The 20,921-nt window shown below is 40.4% G+C and overlaps 1 protein-coding gene across 3 annotated transcripts in view; it reads right to left on the bottom strand.

The window, feature by feature from the left end:
- The window catches only part of SMOC2 (SPARC related modular calcium binding 2), a 172,093-nt gene that overhangs the window by 107,378 nt on the left and 43,794 nt on the right, over positions 1-20,921 (bottom strand). For all 3 annotated transcript variants that reach the window (XM_065590457.1, XM_065590459.1, XM_065590460.1), the window contains exon 2: positions 8,446-8,617. In XM_065590457.1, the coding sequence (XP_065446529.1) occupies positions 8,446-8,617 (172 nt within the window). The remainder of the gene's footprint in view (positions 1-8,445; positions 8,618-20,921) is intronic.

Genomic DNA, 20,921 nt, shown 5'->3' with positions numbered 1-20,921 from the left:
TTAAGCTAAACATCAGCTGTATAGGGTTTCCCATAGAGAAAGGGATCTACATCATTACAGAGAAATAGCAATGATCTTATTTGTGATGGCTGTCTGGGTTGTGCTTATTTAGCAGTGAGACACTGTAGGTATTGCCTTTGTAACGAATGAATATAGCTATACTTGCTATGCCTGGAGCGCACACTACCACCTCATGGGTGTTGAGGAACTCCAGGACAGAGTTGAGGCACATTGGCAGGATTGTATAGGCACACTTACTTTGCCATTGTCCAGAATGAACTTATGAAATGGATACAGGCTATTAGTCAATCACTATCTGTCACATTAACTTAAAAATAAATGGAAAGAGGAAAAAAAGAATCGTCTTGCTATTATTGAAAAACAAATATAATTATTATCTTGGGTGCATAACTCTGCAAATCTTACACCTCCTTTTCAAGTAAAAACGCCTATTAAAGCCAATGGGAGTTTGTCTGAGTAAGCACTCCAGGACCTGGCCCCATAGGAGCTTGTGCGTACCATCACTGACAACTAAACTGAAAGTTCTACTGGTGTCTAGAATTCAAAAGCAAACATCGCATACTCTCTTCAGCTTCCTCATTCTTAGAGCCCTACCAAATTCAGGGTCCACTTTAGTCAATTTCGGATTTTAAAATCGTAAATTTCATGATTTCAGCTTTCAGAGTAGCAGCCGTGTTAGTCTGTATCTGCAAAAAGAAGAACAGGAGTACTTGTGGCACCTTAGAGACTAACAAATTTGTTAGTCTCTAAGGTGCCACAAGTACTCCTGTTCTTCTTTTTGCATGATTTCAGCTATTTAAATTTGAAATTTCACAGTGTTGTAACTGTAGGGATCCTGACCCAAAAAGGAGTTTAGGGGTAGTTGCAATACTGCTATCCTTACTTCTGCGCTGTTGCTACTGGTGGTGGCACTGCCTTCAGAGCTGGACAGCTGGAGAGCCACAGCTGCTGGCTGGGAGCCAGCTCTGAAGGCAGAGCCGCCGCCAGCAGCAGTGCAGAAGTAAGGGTGGCAATACCGTGACCCTCCTAAAATAACATTGCCACCCCCCTGCAAATCCCTCTTGGGTCAGGACCCCCAATTTGAGAAATGCTGGTCTCCCCTATGAAATCTGTATAGTATAGGGCAGGGGTCGGCAACCTGTGGCACACATGCCAATGGCGGCACATGGACTGATTTTAAGTGGCACACTGCTGCCAGCCAGGGTCCCGACTGCCAGCCCCATTCAGCCTGCTGCCAGCCTGGATTACGGAAGCGGGTTGAGCGGGGCCAGCGGCTGGGACCCTGGCTGGCACGGGCCTGCGGGCGGAACCTGGGCCAGCAGCGGGCTGAGCAGGGCTGGTGGCCAGGACCCTGGCTGGTAGGGGCCGGCAGATGGAGCCCCAGACCGGCAATGGGCTGAGCGGCTCAGCCCACTGCTGGTTTGGGGTTCCGTCTGCCACCCACGCTGTTGGTCTGGCATGCAAAACTGTTTACTGGCACGCAAAACCTTAAATTAATGAAGACTTGGCACACCACTTCTCAAAGGTTGCCGACCCCTGGTATAGAGTAAAAGCACACAAAAGACAAAAATTTCATTGGGGGTAGTGGGGGAAGACCAGATTTCATGGTCCGTGACGTGTCTTTCATAGCCGTGAATTTGGTAGGGCCCTACTTATGCCCAATTTCCTGAACCTTCCAGAACTTATGTAGAAAGACCTTGAATATTTAAAGAACACTAAACTGATGCAGGCTGAAGTAAAGTGCTACTTGTTTCAATCCACCCTTATAGCATCTGTAAAACTGAAAAATGAACTGCTGCTGTCAATTATTCATTAGTCTCTTGACAATACACCAGAAAGAAAAAGCTGTTTTTTCTCACTGGATACTTCTGTTTTAGATATTTCTCACTTTGAGACAAGATACAGCAGCCTGACAGTGTTTGGAGACTTGATACTTGAAGAAGCTGAGATGTGAGATGAAGAGATGTCTGTCAAGTACTAAAATGTTCATTTTCAATTGACATTAACAGTTTCTGATCTCAGAAAAAAAAAATTATTGATCCTCTCACAACAGAGCAAGATTCCCACTAATCTACTTATGACTAAGGCTGGGTGTTTGACATTTCCAAAAAAATGGAAAAAGAAGGTTTTGTAACAGAAACTGTCTCTCCTAACCCGAATTTTAGTTTAAATATTAATATACATGTATTGTTTGTCACGGAAAATTATGAAAAGTCAAACAAATATATATTTTACAATACAAAGTAATTGAATAACCTAAAACCATTTGAAAACCACAACACTAGAAATATATAAACTCACATTTTCAAAATTCATGGATGGAGCCATGTTCAGTAATGAGCTAACCAGAGTAATAAGACTAATGCAAAAGTCCTATACAAGATAATAGAGATGAAACCAATAGTTCTATAGAAATGATTCTAAAGCCCCTAAGAATCTAATAGAGAATTTGCACAACCTTTGTATATATTTTTGAATCAGGAAATAGAATTTTACAGCAGAAATATGATTATCTACTAATGCTACAGGATGGTTCTAAAAACCTATAGGACTGTTCTATAAGGGAAAGGCCATGATTTTTTATGAAAAAAATCTTGTCACAGATTTTATTATACAGCACAGTTTCTGCCACACACATACAGCCCTATGTTATTGTCAGATAAATAAATAAATACAAATTAAATATCAAGAATAAGGCCCTGATCCAGCAAAGCACTTGCTTAGCTTAAAGCATAGGAGCAGTATAATTGAAGTCAAAGGACCTACTCATATGCTTACAATTTAAAATGTGATTAAGTGTTTGGCTGGTTCTGGGCCTGGATATCCAGACTCTGAAGACCAATCACCAAGTTTTCACTTAAGGCAATGGATGTTTTGCCTGAGTGAGGACTAAAAAGTTCAGGTTAAGCCCCACTATACAGAATGTTTCATCCAAAACTCTCAAAACAATGTATACACGTTAATGAAGTCTCACAACATCTGTGTTAGGTACTGTTAGGTGCCCATTGTACAGGTGGGTAAAAGAGACAGACACACTCAATGTCATACTCAGAGTAGATGCAAATCCAGGAATAAAATACAGAAATCTTATCCCCAGTCCCATACTGTAGTTACTAGACAATATTCCTTCCTTTAAATATAAAGCAGGAAGAAATGGGGGCTTGGCCTCCAAAGGCTGGAGTGCAGCGGATAGAAACAGACACAGCATCCTGACAGCAGACTCCTGTGCTGTGCAAAGCTCCACTAACTATAAAGGGGCTCTGCATGACTCAAGGGTCCAGATGACAGGATCTGGGGGTTGTTTGTAAACAATGTGACTTTTCTATTCCAATTATTTTTAAGTGCCGTATTTGTGTGTACTCAGGTACTCATTTTGGTCAGAGTCAGGAAGCTCATATGCTTCATATTTACCTAAAGAGCATCAAGAGTCAATCCTGTAAAAGCACTGAGCACTCCTTCGAGGTTCCAAGACTCCTCAAATCACACTGACTTCAATAGAAGTTGAGGCACGTCAACCTCACAGGATCAGCACCTCAGAGGATCAATCCTCAGAGTAGAGTTCCAGGTTATACTGGTTATAACAGTAGGCTTAAGTAAAGTATACCAGGACAGTCTTGTGAATAAGGCCCTAGACTACTGTCCAGGAAATCCAGGTGCAATCCCTGGTTCTATGACAGACTTCCTGTGTGACCTTCAGCTAGTCACTTAATCTCACTGTGTTTCAGTTGTCCATTTGTAAAATAAGGATAACAATAGTTCCTTTTACCCACTCTTGTCTATTTAGATTGTAAACTCTTCAGGGCAGTCTCCTCCTATGTATATATACATTGGGACCCAATCACAATTAGTGCTTCTTAGTTCAACTGTAACACAAATAATGATGCTTCTCAGCTCGCACCAATTTTCTTGCACAACCAAATGTCTGTTTCTAGTGAGGGAAGTTCAGAGTTTAGGTTTGGTTTGGAGAAGCATCCAAAAATGTGGCTGTTCATCTAAAGTTTATTCAAACTAGCTGAACCTCTTGAAGCTACAAAAGTGGGCTGGAAATATTACAAGAATCAGACTTCTCACAATGTTTCCAACACTTTGGCATCTGGTTCCAGCCTTGCCGGGAAGCATAAGAGTGCACAAAAATGAAAAATAAGAGCGAGAAAAATGAATTGCAGGGTTGTTGTTTTTCTTAACATTAGGCGTGTTCTAATTTTGATCAAAGGCGGGTGTAAGGCTCACGAACTACCTGTTTTCAGACCAGTTCATCCTCTCTTAATTTTATTATCTTAAAAAACAAAAATTCACACACAGCTATTTAAGTGCCTGTTACAGGCATGTAGGCACAGGGGACAGAAGTGGGAGAAAGGAGATGGGGATTAAAGTTCTGTCCGTAGTTTTATTGTCACATTTAAAATCCAAACTTAAAAATAGATTCCTCCCCGGTGTTAAGGAATTCCCTTAAAAGTCAACTTTTCCTGGTAAATGAAACCTGAATAATTAACAAAACAAAAGAGAAAACAATAAGCCCTTTAAAACAACGGTATCTCTGTAATTCCAGTCTTTTGAAAGTCTCAAAATAAATATATCAAGCAAATATTGATAACAGAATTGGACAAAGAAGAAAGTCACTGTGAATTCTTGGCTTTTGTGGGAGGAGAGATATGTCTGGGGCTAATATTTGGAGAAAGGAATGTGAGGAGACATTAATTTGAATTTGATTCAAATTTTATTGTGTATGTAAAAATATCCCAGTTTTGATCGTGTAAACAGGCATGTGAAAGGCTTAAGAGAAAATGCTGACTACAAGTTATTCAGCAAGGCTAGATGGCAGAAACTGTCACAAGAGCTGAGTGGATATGCTGACCTGAAACCAGTGCTGGTCACAGCATTTTGGACAAAAATGAAATTGCATCAAAGCCAAAATATTTCATGGAGATGTATCAGTTTTGCCAAAGTTTTAATTGGGAAGTTGTTGGGGGAGGAGGTAAGAGAGAGACTCAGTCCCTGCTCCGCCTGATTCAAAGTAATTCTGCTCGGAATCAGGCATGTATGGATTTGAACCTGAATCTCCCCCCCTTCCTGAATCAAGACACTCAGGTTTTGATCCAAAAACAGACATGTAAACAGAATTCAATTTTTATGAAAATGTTCTCAGTCAGCTCTACTAAAAACCTCTGCTCTTTCACTAATTAATCCATCACCTGCAACGACAAGCTCCGCTCCCCATAGGCAGTTGGCTGAAGTGGAGTCTTTCTCAGCACCGTCAGCAGAATGTTTGATCAGGGTTATCAAAGGTGACAGTGTAGCAATATGGGAGGCAAAGATTGAAACTGCAGTGAGACCAGTTGGCCTCCCTTTTTCTGTGCTCAAACTTGTTTTCGGAGCTTGAGTTATTTCAGAGGATTGCTGCCATGGGCAGGAGGGAAGTGGCATGTCACCGAACACCCCAAGGGTGTTTTGATTAAATTAAATATGAAATTAAAAGTGAAAATAGGAGTAGTCTCTTTCTCACTGATATTCATCAGGTGTACAACTGGCACTTATGCCCCAAAGCAGTATAGCATCTATATAGAAAAATAAAATTTAAAGTTGAGTGAATTTCATGCTCATTGACCTGAGAGACAAAAAGCACCACCTTGAGCTGTGTGTGACAACTAACGGTAATATTTAAGCTGCCCAAGCAGAGCTGTGTGGTCAGATGCCAGGATTACAATTGTGCTAAAATGCTATAGGTTAAAATGTACACAGCAATAAAGTACTTCTGCAAACTTTATATATCAACCAATTGCAGTAAAAATTTGCAAGCACTGCTAGAACTGATCCCCACAAGTGTTGCATAGGGAAATTCTATACATTTTTATAGGAGGGAAAAGAATTCTGTTGTTGCCATTGTCAGTGCATTTGGTAAATTGCATGGAAAAATAATTAAGAAAGGAGTATGCATAACACTTTACTTCATAGAGTGCATAGTGTTTTAAATATGTACAGTACAGTAACACAAAGTGTTTACAATAATTCTTCCTGTTGTTAGTGGAAACAACAGGCACTTGGGCTCAAGTAACTCCATTATGTTTTCTTTGTTCATATAAGGAAGTAGATCCATCAGCTAATACAATGCTAGAATGATGTTTCGTCTAGGGAGAGGAGGAGACAGAATGTCTCTTAAAGCAATCTTGGTGCTTTAGAGGCTTGTTGGAGCTAATAGAGAGAGATGAAGTAGAAAATTGTCTCCAAGAGGTTGAGTCTGTGTGGTCTCAATCTTTTTGCTGTTATTAGAGAGTAAGGGAAGGTAAATCTTTGTGATCACCGCTATACTTATATTTAAAAAAAAAAGAGCACTGAGCAGAAAAATCAAGCCCTGCATTTAAGAGAGGAAGGCATGTCATCATTTCTCTAAGCATGCCAGCCCAAGGTCTCTATGACTCGGATTTGGAGGAATGAAAATGTGCATGTTTTAGATCACTAAATAATGGTATTGAAATGTTGGGACATCTGATTGCCCAGTGCCTATGAACTTAGGGGAGAAGGAGAACTAAACAAACAAATGAAGTAACTAGGGAAGGAGAATGAGGTGTTGCTGCCATCTCAAACTATTTCATTGGATTTCAAAACTAGCACAAATTTAAAAGACTTCTTTCTTGTCATTTAACCCCAGGGATTTACCTCCTGGGTGATTGTTTTTGTTTGTTAAATTGAATCAAAACCAAACATGTTTTTTCTAGCAAAAGGAATGTAATTAAGAAGTAGAAGAATGAGCCTGCCTGCCTCAATGGAAAGTACTGAAGGCGGTAGGCAGGATGCCTCAAACAGGATTCTGTTCGGTTCCTATTTCTGAGGTACAGGCAGGAAAATCCTAACTGTGGAGCCAGTCCAGCAAGGACTGGATCACTCTCCATTCTCATTTACTTCAGAGGGAATTATGGATGCTCATCACTTCACAGAATCAGGCTTGAAGAGAGGTGCACTTGTGTGTCTAAATAAATTAGGGTGATCAGTCAGCAAATGTGAAAAATCGGGACGGGAGTGTGGGGGGGGGGGCGGTAATAGGAGCCTAGATAAGAAAAAGACCCAAAAATCAGGGCTGTCCCTATAAAATCAGGACATCTGGTCACCCTAAAATAATATGCAAAGGGTGAAAGAACACTTGCTTCAGGAAATTGCAAAAAATTGGAGGGAAATAAACAAAATCCTACAACATCTTGCACATAGGTAAACTGCTGCGGCTAATCAGAGCCCTACTGACTTCAAAAGGGATCTTTCCAGGCATGGCAGTCCACCCATGCACAATAAATTGCAGCATCAGCCAAAGAAAGTAACAGTGAGGATCCAATCCAACTCCCACTGAAGTCAATGAAAGTTGGAGCAGGCCCTAGATGAAGAAATGATCACATGATTGAACAGGTGACCACATAGGGACTATGGGTGGTATTTCCAAAAGCACGCAAGTGACTTAGGAATGCAGTTCCCGTTCATTTTCAATGGGATATATGCTCCTAAGTTATAGAGACACTTTTGCAAATCCAACTCTAGAAGAAACCAATTTTGTCTCTAAAAATTAGGGATTTTAAGAAAAAGATATTTGAATTAATCTAACAAGAAAACTCAATTTTGTGAAACAAAAAGATGCACAGCCCAGCCTAACACATGGATGCTTGAGGTGCCAGGGGATCACCAAAATACTGGTGCCTAGCAGAGAAGGGTTCTCAACTAAAAACTTAACCATTTAGTATCGGAAACTTTGGGGGATACTTTCAAGTGGCTGCTTAAGACAAATATTTACTCATGGAAATGGTCCTTAGTGAATTTTTCATTGTAGCACAATTAATATGAAGATTCATCAGCCAGTAAAACACTGGAACAGAGGGCCTGAGCCTGAAAGTTGTACTGCATGAATGGACATCTGCACTTGCAAAGGACAGCTTGCAGAATCCAGACCAAACATTATATTATCCCTCTGATGCAATAAATAAAAATCAATTGCTTTGTAAGGGGTTGGGTTTATTTTATTTCTGTTGTGCTGACTGATGAATATTTGTATATAATATCATTATAATAACTTGCCCTAATAGAGCATCTTTCAGATGAGCATCTCATCACTTTACCAACTCCCCCCCCCCCCCCCATGGGAAAACCAGGCTACACTTGAACAAGATCACATAGCATGGGCCTGATGCAAACCCACTGAAATCAACAGAAAGACTGCCATTGACTTCAATAGGCTTTGCATCAGGCCCCAAATCAGTGGCAGAGTTTAGAATAGGATCTAGACCTCCCATTCTTACCATACTTAGAGATATTTGGGTGACTTCTTGTCTAGTGGGGTTGAAACCATTCTCTTAAAACCCCACTGTTCCTGCTGATTATCAGAGTAAAACACCCCTAATTTAATTTAATTTTCTACATTATGAACACACCAGGCTTTGCAGTGCTTACCTTTGCAGTTGCCCCTATATGCAATTTCCAGCTGAGGATCTTTGCATTTTGCTCGTTGAAATTCACAACGGGACAGGAAAGTCCTTCCATCAGAAGCACAAAGTGATTTCTGAGGGGATCCTGCACAGTCCAGACTGCATTCTCGGTCTTTGTCTTGGTCCACTCTCAAAAACTAGAAACAAAAACAAAATGGCATGAGACTTTGGGAAGTTCACTCCAACAGTCAATGGTCATCAATGGCATGAAAAGCACTTCCTGATCACCTACTCCACAGAATATATGCAGGTGCGCTCCAAAAAACGTTTAATTGTATGCTAAATAATAGATAATCTGGTGTTTCCTGAGTTTTGATGGTTCAGCGGTTAATGTGAAATACTAGTAATTAAAACATCTCTGCAGTGCATATTTAATTTATTATTTTAATTAGGGAAACTCTGAACATAAACAATCACTCTGGAGAGAAAGGAGGTTGCTTAGAGCCTTTACAGGCAAAAATACTGATATTGAAAAATTAAAACCCCCTTCAAAACAGAAATGAGGATTTACTGTGATCCATTAGCTACTTATAGTAGCCATGGGTGAGCCGCAACACTTTGAAAGGTTCAGATTCAGTCTGGATACTTATATAAAACATGAGCTTCATTCTACAATAATGAACTAGTGATGTATCTGAGTGATAATGGCTGGACCTGCCTCCATCCAGCATGGGAGCCTTGATGCTACTGCCCTTCTTGTGCAAAATCCTTTCATCTCTGTGCAGAGCGGCCAGCACAGACTCATATGCCAGCAACATCCAACGTAAATTCTCAAAAGGGTTATGTGAGTCCTAAGTGGTGCGTTCCGTGGTCTTTTTCTGGTCCTACTGCACAGAGATGAATTTCACCCAGAGTAAAATGTCAGGCTACTTGATGCAGCATAAACTCCAGGATATATATCTGCCAGGGTTGGAAAGAGGCATGTTATGGGTTGTGACTTCTTCCATGACCCCCAGCCTCAGCACACCCTTTTCCACTCTGCAGAGACTACCCCCCACAGATTTTGACTGGAGTGGCTTCTGCAGGCACATTGGGACAGAGACCACAAAGAAGGACATCTGGTCCCTGCTTCTGGGTCATCCAGCTTCCTCCAGTAATGGAGGTAGAGGGGAGCAATATAGGCTATGATTGTAGTCTCTCTGTCAGGTTGTTCTAGCTATGAGTTACAACAGGTTAGAGAGAAATATTTTTTTCTCTCTCTAATTTAATTCCCCAGTCACTTTGAACATGCTAAATGATCATCAGTTTGAATTTTAGTCTCCTACCAACTGCATATAAGCTTACCGTAGTTCCTGGAACTGAGAAAAGCAGGATCTGCTTGCTCTGAAACACATTTCCCTAACCCTAACTAGTTTTTATGCCACTTTCACTTTCAGACAGAAATGAGCACGAAAGCATTTTATTTTCCAAGCATCAGAAGGGCTGGTGCCATGGGGGAGGTGAAACCACTAAGTCCTCAGACAATTTTCTCTATCATTTTACTCTTTTCTGAATAAGCAAAAAGGTATGAAAAGCATATATTTACCAGTAGATAATCACCCTCCTGGGCATTACAAGTCACAGAGAAATGGACCTTAGAAAATGTCATCGACCAGCTGAAGTGCTGCCTTGGTTTTACAAAATGTGCAATGATGCTTTATTACTATTAATGTCTGATACAGGAAAGTTTAAAGCTTTAGGTTATGTATGCAGGCTAATGAGAGGGGAAAGCTTTGAGCAAGGAAGAGGAATAAGAGCAGAATTTGTGCATCCAAAGTACACAAGCCTCCAGACTTGCATACCTCCCTTTTCTGGAGGAAAGTGTCGGCTATATATAGCTCACCTTTATTTTAGTGAAGAAAAAAACAGTCATAAATCCACTTAATTGTCATGCTTAAACTCTGGTCTGTTTGCATTTCCTAGCACTTAAAGTGAGGAAATGCAGATGTCTTATGGTAAGACGTGATAATTATCATTTTCTGTAAATGGAGAGACAACCTCACAGCTTCCATTTAAAACAACAAACCCTAATATTCATATGGTTGGAATTTGAGTGTAATTTTCACATTTTAGCAGCACAGGATCAAACAATAAAAGCATTCTTTTCCGACTCACAACACTCTTTCGGCTTACTTTTTCCTTTTAAATAGTAATTAGCTTCAGGAGCAGATGAGTTAGCTGACAGAGAAAAACCTATGCCGTATGTCTGCATTTTAGATATGTTTTTCCCCCCCTCATAGTCGTTTGTATGTGTTTTTTTCTCTTGAGAGGTGCTTAGATACTGTGATGACAGGGAGAGTCACATACATACCTAGATAAAGTCTCCATAGCTCCCACTTTAATTTATCTTACTCTACTGACTCACAGCAAAAGTAGTGGTAATGCAAACTTCCTCCACCCTGACAAGAATACAGATGAGAGGGTAGTTTGCTCTCCATCCTCATCCAGCACTTGATTCCTTTAAGTCAATGACAAGGCTTCCCAGGAGAAAAAGAATGGACTGGGGCTTTTGAAGGGGAAATCAGGCGATTTGGATTCAAGCCCCTGCTCTGCCACAGACTTCCTGTGTGGCCTTGGCAAAACCACAACAATTAATCTCTGTCCGCAGTTCCCCCATCTGTAAAATTTGTATGATAGTACTTCTTTTCTCTATCTGGGAATCTCACATGCCCCCCACCACTGTAACATCTGAGTGCATCTCAAGCTTCACAACGCCCCATTACAGGGAAATGCTATGTCCCCATTTTACAGATTAGGAACCCCAGATCCACAAAGGGATTTAGACATTACAATGCTGAGCAATATCTAACTTTTAGGAGATTTTAGAAAAACCACACAACACTGCAAGCCACAAAGCCACAGTTGGGCAACTAGGCTACCTATACAATGGATGGGGAGATATGTGCCTAAGAATGTGATCCACAGAAGCCAGAACACTAGATGGGAACTGCCTAAGCTAGCCAATGAGAGATGCTGATGAGAAGGGTGTTTACTAAGCCCCACCCCTCTGATGGAAATAGGCACTGAAGATTGGGCTGCAGTGATCTACAACCAGGAATCCCTCTTCTGGAATCTGGTGGCTTGGGCACCTAACTCATTTCTTGGGAGAATGAGCTAGGCATCTGCCTTGCTCTACACAAGCGAACCAGAGGAGGAAGTGATGCCCAGCCTATATCTTTTAATCCAGTAGTGAGAGCTCTCACCTGGCACATGGAAGACCTGGGTGTAATTTCCCCTTCTATATGTGGGGAAAGAAAGGATTTTAGCACAACGGATAAACAATGAAAGAGTCACTGAACCAGAGAGACGGCAAGAAAGACTCTGAAGCTTAATGGTTTGGGCACTGAGGTGGGAGACCCAAGGTCCAGACCTTGCATGCAAGTTTGGTGGAGGACCACATATCTTCTCCCAACTTTGTGGATTGCTCTGAGGCTTAGATGGGAGATAGGTGTCTGGGTGCTTAGAGGGAGGTAGCCTTGTGTGTGTCCAATGACAGAAGCTTAGGCACAAAGGAAACTTCTACTGCAGACGCTTAGCTGCCGAGTGAGCTTAGGCACCCAAGTGGGAGTTTTGTGGATCGCAGTGGAGCCTAAAACTGGGACTTGGGCACCTAAGTACCTTTGTGGAACCGGACCAGAGAAACTACGATTTTCCCATGGTCACACAGGTAACTTATGCAGAGCAAGGAACTGAATCCAAGTCCCACACTAACTCTTTCCCTCTATTTTCTAGTGAGAGTGTAAGTCCTATGGGGACTACCTCTTACTGTGTGGTTGTTTAGTAACCAGTGCACCAGGACCCTCATCTTAGCTGGGGTCTCTAGGTGCTGCCATTGTACAAATAAATTAAATAATATGATTTGGTTCAGGCCCTCAATCATTGATCTCTCTGTGGAGAGTGCCTACAAAGGGAAAAATTAGAGTCAAGACCAGTGTGGACATCCTGGCCACTAGTAACTGGACTGAGACTACCAAACTCATTTTGCAATGGCCACTGAACAGCCATTAGATTACACTAAATTTTGGTTACTTCCAACCTGCTCTGGATTTGAACCAGTAACTTATTATCCCATCACCAATTCCCCAGGTTCTTCATGTTCAAGCTTATGTTTTAATGTACTTTCTGTGCCTTGGTTTCAAGGTAGTGGGGAAAGCTGATCATTTAAAGTCTTTCTAGCATGATTTTGCCAAATCTTTTTTGTCATTACCAATCTTTGAATTCATTTGGAACGTGAAATCTTCTAGACTTGTCACTTGATTTTTTTCTAGTGCTTCTCTGTCTTTTGTCATGTTATGAAAGTTTAGAAATAAACCAGGAAAACAACATTTCCCCAATACCACCTCCACAATCCATCCCTGGAGTACTGCCAAAGTAAATGTGTTGAGAGCAAATTACTTTGATGTCTTTGGAAAGTTGTATCTTAACGGGAGTCCAGGCAGACCAAGACAACCAACCTGTTGAGAGGGATAAGGCCAATATGCCCGATTACAGCAGGCAGACATCAATTTCACAACACTGAACTAGACTGAAAATCCCCAAGGCTGTTTAAACTCTGAATAGCGCTTGGAATATTCAGTGTCCACTGATGAAGTTACATTTTGGAGGGCATTCAGCCAAAAAGTTCAATTTAAACTCTTTATTATTTCAAAGCCTTTAGATGAGATTATGATAAATTATAGGTTCAAGGATATTGGAGTAACCTGGAAAATCAGAGGATGAAGAGAAACCCCATGAGACAAAGCCACTTGAATAACTTGTTGGGTAGCCAAACCTCAGTGGAGAATTTGTGTTGTACACTTAAACAGTTTCCACCAAGCTAGCAAGCTAAGGGATTTAAGAGTAGGGAAGACAAAAAGACAAACGACTGCCAGAAAAGATAGCTTATAGGAGGCATATTAGTATGTTTACTTATGGTCTGTTGAAAAAGAGTAAAAGGAATGCACAGACATTAGACAGAACACACTGTAGCTGTTACTGTAGCAGTGCAGGATGCTCCAACCCTGCATCCCTTAGTCACATGAAGCCAATGGAAATATTGTTAATATTGTTGAACCCAATAGAAATATTTGAGTAAGGGCTATAAGATCAGGTCTGAAATTAAGATTTCTGCCCATTTGCCTGTCTTAATGGGTGAGACAGTACCACAGAAGCTGGTACCATATTTATGTGCAAAGTGCTAGATTGTATATCTTATCTCAAGTTGTACCTTACTCTAAAAGTAGTCCTGTTGTTTTAACTGGAACACCTTATGAAGGAAGGCGATACTAAACACAAGCAGGAGGGACCAGAATGTGGCCTAAACAGATTACTGGCAGTAACTGGAGGCAGTTGGATCATCTACCGCTAACTTTAAGATAATTTGAAACCAAAACAGTTGTTATAAAATCATGTGATTCACTGAAAGACAAGCCTCAACTAACATTTTGTGAAAAATCATAATTTTAAATAAGGATTATTCTGTGGCAGTTTCTTCACAAGAAAAGTTCATGTTTTCAGAATATATATTAGCCATATTTGTAGAGTTCCAACAGTTTTCTGTTGCTTCATTTCAGTTTGCAAGGGATTGAGAAGAAATGAATTTGCTCTGAGAGATACTGTCACTATTTTTCTGACTCCTTCACAATAATCTCTGCAATACAGTACTTTGGCATTTCTTTGAATCCTGTGAGGCATGGGAGTCACTAGCTAGTATGATAAGAACTGTTTATAACTTATTACTAGTTATCATTTGTTGAGCACAGATGATGCATAACTTAAACTCTTGCTTTAAATATTATGATCCATGTACTGACTGGTTGCATAGCAATGTATGTGAAAAATACAGTCACTGCCAATATGGAGGGTAAAAAGACATGGTAGAATGGGTGTGAAAGGAATTTTCTTTGATAACCAATAGATTTTTTTCATTTTTCTTAACCTGAAGTAATCCTGAGACATGCAAACTTTACCATGTGGCAAGGACTCTCCCTGTAAAAGGAACTGCTTGATATGTCTAGAGAAGGATAATGAAAAGAGACTGATTATATAGATAATACTATATTATATAGTCCATGGGGATTGATGGAAAATGTACCAACATATATATTTATTTTATCTTATTCTGTATTGCTTAGTTATTTGTAATTTGTGTGTTTTCTCATGCAACAACATGGCCACAAGTGATATAGGAAACTATTGATTACCCTCCATGTCCTTGTTATTTACATTATTATGTTATTTATAACAGTAGCACATATGGCCAACCACTGGGGTTTTCTGTACCTGAAAAGGTAGTTGGGGTAACATCTTATATTGGACCTACTTCTGTTGGTGGAAGGATCAAGCTTTTGAGCTACACAGAGCTCTTCTTCAGATCAGGGCAAGGAATCAGAGCATCTGAGCTAAGTACAAGTTGGGACAGATTGTTAAGCAGAAGGGGCAACACATAATTACAGGTGGTCGCTTGAAGTGGGCAACTGAGTATTAGAATGTTATTCATAAAAGGTCTGAAGTGGGCAATATGAATTTCAGCTTTGAATCTCACACCCCTCTTAAAAATGTAGGTGACTAAGTGGCCACTTGTTGTTTCTGACTGGTCAAATTGAAGTGCAGTTATTTTTGACCAGTAAGAGAAGGAATTTAATCCTTTTGGATTGGTGACTATGGATAATCTCTCCTTATAAAAACAACTAGGCAGGGTGGGATTTTAACAGAGCCTGTGTCCTGCTAATGTTAGCATGGAAGTGAGCAGTAGCCTAGTTCCAGCAATAGGTGTTAAGCTAAAAATAATCATTCTCATTTGTGTTGTAGGTTAACAGATCGGACTCCTTAAAATGAGGGTGATTGTAAATTTAAAAATAGCAACATGGTAAAACCATTTTAAAATATGAAAGTTTTTTTAATAAAACCTTTGTATCTGAATCTTCAAGAAAATAGTGTCTCATCCTTTCCATTACGTTGTATTTTACAACTTAACATTGCCAAGTATATGAATATTCTACAGTATGCATTTGCTACAAAGAAGTAATGATGAAGATGGTACTAGATCTGGAGAACTCTTAAGTCTCCTAGTGTACCTCAATTAATACAACAGATGGTCTCCATTAAAAATCAACTCTCAGAGTGGGATATTTTAGTTTAAAATTGCATTTAAGCATTTTGTAAATCTGAGCAATGATGAAATGCCATTATTTGCTATCTTGTATCCCCAGCACATGGTATTCCAACAGAACTCTCTCACTGTCTCTTGTGTTAAAAGTTCTTAATGCTGGTTGTAAATTGCTCTCCTCCAGTGTACATAGTCCTGGTGATGTTTCATTTTTTAGAACTGTAGGATTATGGAACTACAGATACACAAAACCATACTTTAAACTGAGAAAATTATTTCTACATCTGCATTTCCCGCTCTGCTTTGTTTCTCAGTTTGGTTTTGTAACCCATGCTTGCCAGTGATCCCACAGCTGGTCTTTGGAAGGTGGGGATGCTTATTTCCTCAACCACAAGCAGCACGTCAATCCATTAGAAAGATTTTCCAATACCTCAAGTATAGGCATTAGGTTATTACTTGACTGTGCTATTAAACTGTCCATCAAGAGACAAGTTCTCTTAAACTTATTAACTGTGATCGGTGTCTCATCATGCATATCCTCTATTCAGCTTAGATTTTCCATACTCGTGATGGAATCCTGTTGCACTCCTCTAGGGACACCTCCTGCCCAAAACTCACCTCTTGGGCCCAGAAGATAATCAAATGCAGCTGAGTTACTACAATTCCACTGCTCAATGAGGGCAGGCTTCAAAGAGACCAAGCATGGAGATTTCACACACCTTGTATTCTGCAGGACAGTGCTATGCAGCAGCAACGCTCGCTAGAGTTAGAACCTCCTGGGGTGGAGGAGAAGTAGTACATGGCCAATGAGTCCACAGCTAGGTGCATCCACTTGTCAAAAGTCCCATGTGCAAGGTGGCAGAGAGGCCAAGGTCAATATTACAGTCCCTGGGCATGGAAGCAGTTGCATGATGCTCTGCATCTTCTAGGTCAGAGCAGGAAAAAATAACAGGAAGGTGTAAACTGAAGTGTAAAGATTAGCCATGGGATCTGGCTCATCATGTTTTAAATTATAACTGGAAAAATTCTACTCTATGTTATGTGAGATTATTTTAGGAAGCATATATACCTTTGGGCTTAGGAATTGCTGTTGTCTGACTCTAATTTGAGCTAGGCAGGGGAGAATAATGTCTTTTTCCCTGAAGCCTTATCTACCCTAAGAAAATGTGCACCAGTTTAACTAAAGTGATTTAATTACACCAACCTAAACCCTTAAAGTCGACAGGCTATGCAAAAACCCATTAGTGCATATAGTGGCACACCTCACAGTAAGCCTTTCATGTAGGCAAGGCCTTAGAGAAAACCAGCTTCTACTCTCACTGACATCAAAATTCCCATTATGGCAGGAGGATGGAGCCTGTCCATTGGGGAAAACAGAGAGCTGAAAGTGCACAATTATATGGAATTGAGTTTGTCCTTTAAGGGGTAAAATAAAATTCAATTATGCGTAACCAAAAGGCTGGCAATTTGTCTGCAGGTGGAAAACATGAGAACCAAGCACAACAGAGAGAAGTAAATCTACTGTTCTCCTTGGAAAAGCTTACCACTCTGTAGAAAAGTTTTGAAGGCGATTTCTTTATCCTGCATCTGTTTACTGTAGGATGTTGAATGGAATATTCAGATTTCTCCACTCCATGCACAGGAGATCTGTATTTGTACTATGGATAGTGTGTTCTAAACTGATAGAAATCAGGGCTCTGTGCTGTTGAAGACTGCAGTTGATTTAGGTAGTCACAACAGGCTTGATAAGCATATGTGGGAATCTCCAAGCTAGCCATGTTCTGTTCTCTCTAGGCTTGTCTAGACTGAAAAATGAGTGGTGTTTTAATATATATTAACAAGCATGTGTTAATAGGTTTTTAAACACCACTTAGCCTTCAGTGTATATGAAGACAGTGGTATTTTAAAATGTCAGCTGGTCATGGTCTACTCTAGGGCAAAATATGACCACATAACTGTTTTAGCTAACGTGCTTAAAACCCACTCCTTTTCCTAGTGTAGGCAAGCCCTCCATTTTATCACTCACCTGATAAGTGATGACCTGCTAAAATACATCTACACAACAAACCTCCAGATTGTTTCTTTACATAGGGTAGCATCTCAGGCTCAGAACCTCTAAGGTATTTAGGTACCTAATTCCCATGGGTCTCAGCCAGAAAGGGAGCATTCCATAATAGTCTTATAATGTATTGTCTACAGTATGGACACCCTACATTCAGAATTCACTCTGAGAGGCCAGGAAGTGGGGTCACAGTTGATGTGTCTTGCTTTTACCACTGGTTATTTTCATTACTGTGTGATTTAGGGCAGTATTGTCACAGTTAACCTCCAAAATGCAGGCTCCAAGTAATTGCTGGATTTAACATATCTTCCATAGAACAGCTGATCTTGAACAACCCCTCTATAACTGCTAATCCTTCATGAATACAATGATGGAAAAGTCAGAGCTAACTACTGTAAATAATAAAATGCTATTCTCTGTCCACACCTATAAGACAGCGTCTCTAAGGAGATGCCTCTCTGGTGGAACATAAAAAGTCAGCTCATAGGAAACTCTATGTAAAAACTATTCTGTTTACCCATAATATGCCAAATTCTGCTGTGATCACACACCAATATAAAATCAATGGAGTTTATGTGGATTTACAGGTGCATTAGTGAAGAACCTAGACCAATAATTTTTGTATGTCTCTTCTTGTTAGAACACATTCTCAGCTGATGTAAATCAGCATAGTTCCATTAACTCCCATCACCACTCATGTGACTAATAAAATAGACCATTGAGTAATCAGTGGAACCAGGCTAATTTATCCCAGCTGAGAGTCTGACCTCTAATTTCCTGTTATTAGATAGATTTGCAAATGAACACACGTTGCCTGGACAATCATTTGTTCCTGCTACTCATACAGGACCACAAATGAAGTCATAATTCACTGTTTATGGCATCATCATAATCTACATAGCAACTAATGATGATGCAGCAAGCACATGATTATGATTTTATAAAGGGCAATAAGTAGCAGCTGAACTCTTAAGAAACACAAATCCTATTACAGCAATATGACCTGGCTTTAGCATTAGCTAGACAGGGTAGCACTTACTCATGTATTGCTATACTAACTAGAGTGAGATGCAAACCAGAAATCTAAACAGTCCTGTGGATTTCACGGGCCAGGGCTCCTGAACCGAAACCCGCAACCCAAACAACTATGAACTTGGGGGAAATTTGGATCTGAGCCTCACAGTTTAAGCCCATTTCTAATATTACTGTGACTATGTGCGCCTGTGGAATACATTCTAAACACAGGAAACAGCTGATGTCCAAAAAGATCTAGAATTTATTTTAGAATCATGTTGTTAGAGAACAACAGAAGGGCACAAATATTTCAAACACACCAGGCTCTAGTTTTCTATCATGTGGGATGTCACCAGCCCTTAGAAAGGTAGGAATTCAATGCTTTCCCTAGGAGCTACTCCCTCATTGCCTAGTCATTACTCAGCTCTGGGGAAGTGTGGGGGTTTCACCATCTGATAAGAGCCTTTCCCAGCATGCTTGTTTTAGAGCTGATCCTTTAAATGCAGGCGAGAGGAGCAGCTGCAGGCCTATAGTTGCCATTTTGTATCTGACTGCTGTAGATTATCTCCCATCCCTCAACTCAGTGAGTATTCTTGGTTCTTATTGTGCTTTTCTCTTTTGTTTATTCCTGAGGAGGTAGCACACCCCTGTCAGTCATTGTTCTTGCAAAGAAGCCCCTGAAGTAAAAAAGACTGCTTTTGCAGCATGATGCAGCTTTTCTGGTCTAAACTGCAATGTGTAAATCAGTTTCCATACTAATATCTTGAGAAGAAAAACAGAAAATACACAGTTATTCCTGAAGGATCATCTTTTAACAGAAGGTTTCCAGGGGTCTCCATAAGTTGTCAATGGCTGGTCTTCCTAATGTTTGCTAAAATGTGGTCTTGTTGAAAGGGGCCCTTTTAAACCTCTGAGCACAGACCCTCTTTCCCTCATTACCTTCCATGTAACTTCAGGTGTGACTTACCCATCAGCCCTCTTTCCAAGTGAGCTGTGTCAGTGATGGTTGATAAACCAGCTACAGTCTGCAATTTCATTTAGTCGAGATGGTTTTGCAGAGCAGCCTTGGGCCTGAGCCCAAAGTCCGCTCCAAGTTGCCAATCAATTAGGACCTTATTTTGCTTCACTTCATCAGTGCCTGCAGTTCAGGGATTCCAGAGGGGCTTGTTGCATTCCTCTGGCGTTGAAAATGTACTAAACTACAGTATCAGCTTGTTGAGTCCGGCACAGTAAATTGATTGTTAAATAGGGCTCTGCTTTGATTGATATGTTATGCTTTGGTGTGTTATTTTAAAAAATGTTTATTGCTTTAACAGGCATTTAGTTAAGTGAGCTGTATTATGCTATATTGATGGATGTATGGCTAGTATGTATGCCAGCAAATCCATTTCTTCCCATGTTGCTGTTCAGCAAATGTGTAAAAATGGCCAGGGCTCTGGCTTCCTTATCCATATCGACCAGATGCGTAGAGCTGTACCCCAATCAAACCTAGTGACATTTGCTTTTTTCAATCCTAATTCAAGAAAGGAACAAAAATTAACTGTTCATCAATCCAGACCCAGTTTCCTGCAGTCCCTCTTCCCTCAAAATCTTCATTGGCAACACTCACTGAGTTCAGGGGGTGTTTTGGGTGTGCAAGGATCTGACCTATGATTAGCAGTGTTCCCAGTCTCTATGGGGGAGACCTTGCAATGAGGAAAAGAAAAGTGGCACAAGCAATGGAGGGAAAAAAAGGGAAATTTTAAAAGGTTCAAAAGTGCCACTTAATCTCCTGTTTCTTCTCCTATTTCTGCTTGTTATTGCTCTGTTTAAGGCAGAATTAATTCTGTTTTGTTTCTGGTGGGTTGGATAAGCAGTCTGAAGGGGAGGGAATCTATACAGAAATATGGTAAGATGCTATAGAACTATTAAAGCAACGGAGACCCCAACTATCTTTTTTTATTGATTTTTGTCCCAGGTTTGGATTCCTAGTTAGTGCATTAATAGTCTTTGCAGTTACAGTAGGTTCTGTTCTTTTGACCAGCACAGTTTTAGGATCTGGTCCTGCCTTCACTGAAATCAATAGCAAAACTCCTATTGGCTTCAGTGAGCGAAGGATTAGACTCAACGTATTATCCTTTCAGAAAGATCTTTCACTCCCTCCTGTCCTATGCTTGTAGGATATGATTTTTAGAAGTTCTGAGTGCCCACTTCAAGTGAAGTCAATGGGAGCCGCAGGATCTGAAAATCAGGCCCATGCTGTGAAATGTTTGCTGGCCTGGAACCCATATGGTTGAAAGTGAGTAAGTTATAAAATATA

This window comes from Chrysemys picta, chromosome 3, assembly GCF_011386835.1.
Source record: "Chrysemys picta bellii isolate R12L10 chromosome 3, ASM1138683v2, whole genome shotgun sequence".
Classification (NCBI taxonomy): Eukaryota; Metazoa; Chordata; order Testudines; family Emydidae; genus Chrysemys; species Chrysemys picta.
This window is presented reverse-complemented; position numbering and strand designations above follow the sequence as displayed.